Raw genomic sequence first — 9,285 nt, forward strand, 5'->3', positions numbered from 1 at the left:
CAGCAAGCCATTCCTTCCTGTAGAATGCAGTCTTCCCCAGACCCAATGTCGTTATTATTTCGAGAGAGAATTCACGTTAACAAGGACATGTAAGGTGCATTTAACGTTACCTCGGCCCATGTGAAGCGGACAGAGGATGGGGACACCACGAGCAGCGGCCATTCCTTCCTGTAGTACGCGGCGATGCAGATGGCCTGCACTGTCTTCCCCAGCCCCATGTCATCCGCTAGCAGCAGGCGGCCTTCTCTAGCCACCGCATAGCTGCAGAGAGAACACACGCCATATGGCCACCACATAGTTAGAATAGTTAGTAGAAAATCCCAACACACATACACAATTCTAATCATTTCTTTTCAATTTTATCATATTGTTTTCTGCCTTTTTCCCCAAGACCCATTATCGTCCTCTAGCAGCAGGCGGCTTTCCCTGGCCTACCATGTTGCTGCTGAACGCCATATGGTCACATTCAGTACAAACACGAATGTACACACACACATACGGCACGCACTTCTACTAATTTCAATTGCATTAAATTGTATTGTGCTCCGTTAAGAACAGACGGCCTTCCCTCGTCAGCGAATAGCTGCAGAACACTGCCATATGGTTAGAGTTGGTATAAAGAACATCACATGCATAAATCACATCACATCACATACATAAATAACTATGATACCAGGAAGTCATTTCTATTCACTTTTCTACAGATTAATTCTATTCCTGTTCCTGCGTGTTCCGCAGCCCTGTGTCATAGGCCAGCAGCAGGCGGCCCTCCCTGGCTACCGCATAGCTGCAGAACACACGCCATATGGCCCGAGAGAGAGAGAGAGAGAGAGAGAGAGAGAGAGAGAGAGAGAGAGAGAGAGAGAGAGAGAGCACATACAGACACACATGCTCACACACACAGGAAGTTTCACACACACACAGACCTTGACTTGCTTGGCTTTGACCTACACAAGAGTCTATGTATTGCATTGCATTTGGGGACTAGTCTAGGCTGCAATTATATCAGTAGTGTGCAGTATGAAATTGTGCACAACTTAGCAAAGCTGGGAAGAGTTTTTTGTTGTTGAGGTGAAAGGGTCATTATGTTGATTCTTTTTTTTTTTCGCCATTTGTCTTTAATGCTGGAAAATCTGTCAACGGACCAAAAATGGGCCGATAATTTCCGTGCGTATAGAATTCCGCACCAAAACAGAGCAGCCAGTATGCCAAACTATGTGGTAAAATAATGCAATCCGGCGTCATTATTACTTTGCCATTCTGGGGCTATTTAACTCATTGGGTCCTATTGTTAAGTCTACCGTATGTACTGTGCCAAAGCCAGACTTTGACTGACCATGGCATGGGTCTAGGCCTGCTCAATGAGGATACTGTGTCACGACAACAGACTGTGAGTCAGCGCCTTGCTTGGTGACAACAATGTGCCGCAGCAGACACACGGCAAAACGTGTGCATTTCTCATATGCTGATTAGCCATTCCTGGAGGAAATTATGCCAAACGAGAAAAGGTCATGTCATTCATTTCATGCAATTATCAGTGAAGGTCGACCCATGACATGAAGCCCACCAGATTTTATGGAAAAACAACTGTGGTGAAATATTAATGAATATCTGTGGAACACAGAATAGCAATACAGGTTATGCACTATCTATTTGCATGTACAGTAGACATGGAAACTTACAGGACTTGAATCCCTCTCTCTGAAAGCACACAAGTGCGTTGGCAAGGTTGGAAGCACACACATTTGAATTCATTTTTTTTAACAGGTCATTTGAAATACATCTACTGGATTCAAATATTTCTCAGGAGGTTACACATTGGAAATCAGGGGTGCAGACTGCATAGCCTACATCACACAGCAAGGCCTATTGCAGATGATATTGAGCAAAATTGTAGAAGTGCGCGCGCTCACACACACGCACACACACGATATGCAACACAGGTCAGGGAGATGCACACCTATTTGACATCCTTCCCCTGGACGCGCACGACATACAGACACACATGCTCACACACACAGGAAGTTTCACACACACACAGACCTTGACTTGCTTGGCTTTGACCTACACAAGAGTCTATGTATTGCATTGCATTTGGGGACTAGTCTAGTCTGCAATTATATCTGTAGTGTGCAGATGCACACCTATTTGTCATCCTTCCCCTGGACGTGCACAAGTTTGTTAGCAAGGGTGTGGTGGTGCACGTTTCAGAACACGCGCACACACACAAATACACACACATACACAATGTGACACCAGTCAGTCTGGGACACCTACTTGACTCCCTCTCTCTGGAAGTGCATGAGTGCGGTGGCAAGGGTGTTGTCCACGTGTGAGAGGTCGGCATCGGGGGCGTCGGTGGACCCTGAGCCCCGGGTGGCCGTCTTCTCGAACTGAGAGGAAAACACCTGCAGCACCGGCCTGGGCAGCGGCTCCACCTCCACTGAGGAGATGGGGTTCAACAGCTCCACTGGTGCGGAGAGAGGAGAGAGTGTTAGTAAGACACACACACGCACGCGCACACGTACACGTACACACACGCGCGCACACGTACACACGCACGCACGCACGCACACACACGACCTCCACCGAGGAGATGGGGCTCAGCAGTTCCACTGGTGGGGAGAGAGGACAGGGAGTTGGTAATGTGTGCACGCACGCACAGACAAACACAAGAGATGGGGCTCAGCAACTTTATTGGCGGGGAGAAAAGAGAGCTGAGGACAGATGAATAAGATATTCAACTATTACATGTCATCATAGTGGTATAGACAGTAAAACTATATGGATTATATGGATCATAAGATGAATAAATACATTGTAGTAAAGTATGTGAAGGGTGAGAGGAAAAAAGAAAAAAGTGTGTTACTGCACAGCTTAGGCGATCTTTAAAATGAGTTCATCAGTCTTATTGCCTGGTGATGCAATTGCTCACAAAGAAAGAAAGAAAGAAAGAAAGAAAGAAAGAAAGAAAGAAAGAAAGAAAGAAAGAAAGAAAGAAAGAAAGAAAGAAAGAAAGAAAGAAAGAAAGAAAGAAAGAAAGAAAGAAAAGAGTTTAGAATGTCAAGTGACAAAAGATCACACTAATGCCTCTTGAATCGTTGATGGGGAACTGTACTGCTCTCCTGACACAAAATCAACCTCACGTAGAGATGATTATTTCCTTCAGTTTCAAAAATCTGCCGTGTACGCCTCAAGAAATGAAGTACAAATTACAGACTTGATTGAGGTTCTAATTTGCTTGCCATCACCAATTTCAACTCCCACCAAAGTCTAACAAAGTGTTTGTTTTGCAAAGTTGCCTGCCGAGTCTCCCCAAATGAACCTGGCATTTCGCTTTTTGTTTTTTAATCATCATTTCTGTCCTCACAAAAATATTATTCACAGTGACTGCGTTTTTTATGAGGGCGAAACTGTTTAATGGGCCATTACAGTCTCATTGTGAAAGTGTGAGAATTACAGTAGTGGCAAGGGAGACATATGGAGAATAATGACTGTATGGCCTTAATAGAGAGAGGGGGATGCCAAGAGTCGTATTCATAAACCATTTGATGATGCTGAGTCTGCGAGAGGATGACCTGACTGTTAGCAGCAGGGTAGCCGACAGGGGGAAGGGCAAAAGGGTAAGTTATCCCAGCCCCAGGGAGACAGGGAGTCCAGAATTGTGTCTTAATTACATTGAGAAAGGAGGCTTTTCAGATGACTTTGACCCGGGCCAAGCCAAAGCTGACATCCACCCTGGTTAGCAGTGATACTCACTCAGTCTCCCATAGTCCTCCAACAGGAAACTCCATTTCCTTGTCTTCATGTCTGTGGCAAAAATATTAAGAATGCACAGTCAGAGCTATGGCCATAAAAATTGAAACATGTGTTTTGCACACTTGAACAGACACAAATGAAATTTGCCTATTCTACTCAGATATTGCCCTATGCAACAGTATTAGATTTTGTTCTCTTATCTATGCTAATATACAGGGGAACATTTCTTGCTTTTTTTCCAACATGCAGCTGTGTTAGTATTCCTAGTGAAGTGATTCTCAAAGTGTGGTCCAGGAACCATGGGGGTGCACGACAATAAAAAAGTAAATCATCTGCATCGAAATTAGCAGTGTCAAATTAGCACCCGACAACTGTCAATTCAACTGACAGGTGGCCCGTGAACATTTTTGGGGGGACAAAGTGGTTCTCAGTCTGAAAAAGTTTGAGAGACACTGTCCTAGTGCTACAGTCCTCACCGTAACTCTTGGAGGGCATCATCTTGAAGGAGGCAATGACGTCGGCGTGGTAGGGCACCTCCACCTCGAAGCGGGAGCGGCTGACCAGCACGCACTGACCCTTGACCGCAGCGCCAGGCTTCTGCCAGCCCTGGCATAGCCGCATGAGTGCCGAGAGCGCCGCCGCGTCCTTGGCACGACTCGTCGCCTCGCCGACGTCCAGCCCTTCCATTCCCTCCAGGGGTTTGAGTGCCACCGCTGGCATGCAGGAAACTTCTGCCACTAGAAAGATGAAACAATACAGTTCAGTGATTCCCATACATAGGCCATAATGTAGCAGAGACTGCACCACAGACTAAAGACTGAGCACCACAAATCAATTCTGCCTACTTAAAAAACAAAAAAAATGGATACTGTCCAAACACAGGGATCTAATTTCATTGTCCCAAAGAGAGCAATTTACCTCTAACTGATTTACTGTGCATATGATGCCCAAAAAAAGACCAAAATAACCAAAACAAAAACACAGAGACACAGATTCACTAAATAGCTTGACGCTTAGATGTTTAGAAGTTTATAGCCTTACTTAGCTGGCCATAGTCCTCCAGGCCAAAGTTCCACATCTTAGATGCAGGATCTGGGTACAAAGGAAACAAAGCACAATACAAGTAGAACACCACGGATTCACACAGATGTTTAAGCAATATGACCTGAGTGGGAGGGAGGATGTGCACTGACACCGTCAGCAATCACACCAGGGAGGACGTCAGTGCACATCCTACCGACCACGAGGGTCATATTGCTTTTATAGTTCAATTGCCAACAAAATACCAGAATAAATGTTCGAATTAATGTTTATTAGTTACCTTCATCACACTTTGTTTACCTGCTCCGCTAAGCAAAGTAGTTCCGAATTGATTGTATGGTTGCTATGCCGAACCAGTGCACATCCTCCCTCCCACTCGGGTCATATTGCTTAAGTATCTAGTAATGTTCTGAGATCCGTGAATTCAACATTCAGTTCAAATGCACTGCAAGGCTACTACAAAAATTGAATTGTGGAAATACAGCCATTGTAACATAATTATAGCTATGATTTCATAATCTAAAAGATAAATTATACACAATATCATTTACAGACATCAACAAAAGATGATAGGGATATGACTTTAAGGTTGCAACTTGCTTCCAAATTGTTCCAACTGACTTGACAACTGAATTGAACACAAGACAACAATCCCTTGGAAATACCAGTATGCAGCATACTTGTAATTTCATGCTCCAGAACTTTAGTTATGACAATTCATATGTACTAGGACACTTCATGTATAAAATGACAACAAACTACATCCATTTCAGTGTTGCCATTGACTTACCATCGCATTGACTGTCACCATAAATCCAGCAGCACTTACCGTAGCTTCTAGACGGTATGGTCTTGAAAAGAGCAATGAGCTCTGCATGGTAGCTGACCTCGACCCTGAAGCGCTCCTTGCTGTGAGACACACATCTGCCTCTAGCCGCCACTGGCACGGCTGGCTTCTTCAATGGAGGCGCATTAGCTGGCTGCAAGGGCCTACTATTCGACTGGTTCCCTGCTGCAGCAGCAGCAGCAGCATTATTGGTAGTAGTAGTAGTAGGTGTGTTCGGACGAGGTCCTGAGCCATAAAAGTTTCCAGCCTGGTAGCCTGTCCCAGGTGAGGCAGAGGGGGCGTGTTGGTGTGAATGTCTGACAGGGGGCTGCTGCTGCACATTCGTGGGCTGTGGTGATGGTTTGAATGTTTGTGTATTTGTTGATGGTTGGGGTTTGAAGGTTTGAGTATTTGTTGACTGTTGGGGCTTGAAGCTTTGAGCATTTGCTGGCTGTTGGGGCCTGAAGCTTTGAATAGTTGTTGACTCCTGGGGTCTGACGGTTGAAATGTTTGTGGACTGTGGGGGTGGTTGGACAGTGGAGGTACTTGTCGACTGTAGGGGTTTGAAGTTTTGAGCATCTGTTGGCTGTGGGGACTTCAAGCTTTGAGAATTATTTGAAAATGGAGGCTTGAAACTCTGTGTATTTGTTGACTGTGGGGGCTTGAAGCCCGACGCATTGGTTGACTGTGGCGGTTTGAAATTTGACTGGTTTGTAGACGGTGGGGGCTTGAAGGTCGAGGTATTCACTGATTGAGGGGGTTTGAAACTAGACGTGCTTGTATGTTGTGTCGGTTTGACACTCTGGTTGTTCACTGACTGAGGTGGTGTGAAACCAGAATTGCCATTTGACCGTGGAGGTTTGAAGCTGGAAACATTTGCAGGTTTGTAGGTGTCTGGTCCAGTCTGAAACAAAAAAGGGCACATCAGTTTTGCTTTTAACTGATATTCTTTATTCAGAGCAAAACAATAAATACTGAGTTTAGATACAGGATGTGTCTAGGAAAAACAGATGTTAGTGCGTTTTTTTGTTTTGTTTTGAGCGGTTTCGTCTTACAACCTACAACGCAGTAAGTTACGTGTAGTGACTGCACTTACCATTGAAGCAGTGGTTCAGGATCAGACGGTAATACCAGAACACAGTAACTACATTTTTGTGGTGAAAAGACATATGAATGTTGTGAGGGGTTTTGTGTGTGTGCATACATTTCCATCCTTAAAAAGTATTACATGGATTAGGGATGGCGAAAACTGAAAAAACTCTTAACCGGCTACTGAGACTCATTAACCGGTGGTTAACTGGTTAACTGGTAATCTTAAATTATACAACTTTCGCGCGCCTGATATGCATAGCACTGATTTTTTTTTTTTTCACATAAGCCTTTTTTTTTGCTGCGCAGACAGGACCTGCCATGTCCAGCCACTGTTGCCAGATGGAAAATATTGAATTATCGTACTAAAACCTCAAAATGATCATTTTTTGGGGGCTTTTTGGGAGGAAATTATTATTATAATTATTACTATCATTGCAACCGGTTAACCGGTGGCAGAAATTTTTAACCGGTTAAAGTTGATCCGGGCCACTATCGGTTAAACGGTTACCGGTTAACATCCCTAACATGGATGTGCCACCATCACTTTACCTGCAACACCGTTGTCTGGCCAGAAAGGAAACTTTAAACCCTTTTTTCTCAGTTAGCCAGGAAATTACAATGTTTATTACTTCATCACTTTACTGTTGTATGTAATTAATGTAACTATTAATGAATTAATATTGTTATTGGTCTAGCACTGTTAATTGTTCTGTCTTGCACGTTGAAGTCAGTCCTGTGTATGTCTATGTCCTGCATGGTATAGAGAGAGAAACGTAATTTCAATTTCCTTGCATGACCTGTGCATAGAAGAAACAAACAATAAAGCTGACTTGACTTGACGTCTTGTTTTGTATGGCCAAGTAGATAGTAGGAGAGGGACATGCACAGTATCACTGAAGTTATTGTCACACTTTGTCTCCTTTAAGTGAACCAAACTCAGTCCTCTTTAAGAGTACCAAAAAGTCAACCGACAGCAAAATGACTCAGTTCTGTTTTAGATCATATTGGAGTGTATTACAAAAAAGAACTAGCAACTCGATCTGGTTCCGTTAATGGTGTGACGGTCCTCTTTTTATCACAGCTAACACAAAAGCACAAATACAATGTACTTGATGTTAGCCTCAAGTATGCTACATTTGCGTTATGATATCCGACTCGGGAGGCTCACCTTTGTATAAGTACTCTCTGTTGTTCTGCTGTAGAGAGGTGCTGGTTTAGTGGCAGGGTACCCGTTGAAATCGCCTGCATGCTGACGACTCGTTTGAGCTTGCCTCTCGGCTCTCCGTGCCAGGGCTCGCTGTCTGTTTTCCTCTATTTTTCTCTGTTGATCTGCCGTCAACGTCGACATTTCCAGTGATAATAGATACTTTTGTGCAACAAGTTTTAAACGTTAAAAACCTGGGTAGCTGGGGGTGCCATCGATGCTGCGTCCATCAACTGGCATGCAATGTCCCGGTAAGCATTGCTAAGCGTAACTTAACATTTGCGAGCATTAATGGTGCGCATAGTGGTGCAAACTACAAGCATAACATGGTCTTCAGACAGTACATATACCGTAATTAAGAGTTCCCGTAAATCAAGCAGGTTAGCTTAAGATAGCTAAGTAGTAGCATTTGACTGCTTGACACTTTAGGCTAGCTAGCTAGCTAGCATAGCCAGAAAAGTTGGTGCGAGTTGCCAGACCGTCTCCACTCCCTGTAGTACTGCGAAGTAATATTATCCCACCACTTTGCCGAGGAAGTTTTTGGCTTAAATGGTTAATTTAAAAAAAAGAAAAAGGACACAGACCATGTTGGTGACAACCAACTTCAACTCTTCCTAATTTCTTCAACCCTCGCGGGTTTAGTTAGAAGGATGTGACGTCACACCAAAACAAACCTAGGGTAAAGGGATTGACGTAGGATTCTTCCAATGCCAAGGCAGAGCGTTTTCAGCACCGCTTTCTTGCCGTCTGGTTTGAGGACTACGAGATAAGTTAGTTTGAACAACAGCCAGTGAACAGCCTTTCTGGATTCATCCACTGTAAATATTTCAAATGTCTTTGCCCCAACTCATAACGGTCTAGCCTAATTTAGCCTACCCTGATTGTCCATTCCAGCTTCTGTGTTGGCCTAGGAATAAAATGTCAGCAACCAAATGTTGCCATGCAAACTGTCAGTCAGGTTCACGATTAGGCCTTTCACGTCTTCATGTGTGAAAATAGCTGGATTTGAAGTGCATATCTGATTAATTGTGTGATTGACATTATTTTAAATTATCTTAATTAACAGCCAATTTTGGAGACAGACACTAAATTATTTTCCATCGTGTTTTTAAAATGTAGCCTTTTGATGGCACGTCAGCATTCATGTAGTGAAGAGGGAGTTAGGCTATACAAAATCGACATGCAGAACTAATTTCTTTTGCTAGCCTATCGTTGGATGACGTAGAATACTTTCGCGATTGGCATGTTTCTTCGGGTTGAGTTGCCTATAATCTATGCTATGCTTCGTTGATAATGACAATTGCCGAAAAAGAGGCTAATCCTAGAAATCTGCTACATTGGCACCCACTGTGTCTCGCTTTCT

At 43.8% G+C, this 9,285-nt stretch overlaps 1 protein-coding gene across 1 annotated transcript in view; it reads right to left on the reverse strand.

The window, feature by feature from the left end:
• The window catches only part of smarcal1 (SWI/SNF related, matrix associated, actin dependent regulator of chromatin, subfamily a-like 1), a 28,369-nt gene extending 19,823 nt beyond the window's left edge, over nt 1–8,546 (reverse strand). The window contains exons 1-7 of the mRNA XM_063214340.1: nt 7,887–8,546; nt 5,630–6,530; nt 4,801–4,851; nt 4,236–4,496; nt 3,760–3,810; nt 2,278–2,470; nt 111–261 (exon numbers count right to left, since the gene is read on the reverse strand). Coding sequence (XP_063070410.1) covers nt 111–261; nt 2,278–2,470; nt 3,760–3,810; nt 4,236–4,496; nt 4,801–4,851; nt 5,630–6,530; nt 7,887–8,066 — 1,788 coding nt within the window. The 5' untranslated portion in view covers nt 8,067–8,546. The remainder of the gene's footprint in view (nt 1–110; nt 262–2,277; nt 2,471–3,759; nt 3,811–4,235; nt 4,497–4,800; nt 4,852–5,629; nt 6,531–7,886) is intronic.
• Between the last annotated feature and the right edge of the window lie 739 nt (nt 8,547–9,285).

This window comes from Engraulis encrasicolus, chromosome 13, assembly GCF_034702125.1.
Source record: "Engraulis encrasicolus isolate BLACKSEA-1 chromosome 13, IST_EnEncr_1.0, whole genome shotgun sequence".
NCBI classification, from domain to species: Eukaryota; Metazoa; Chordata; class Actinopteri; order Clupeiformes; family Engraulidae; genus Engraulis; species Engraulis encrasicolus.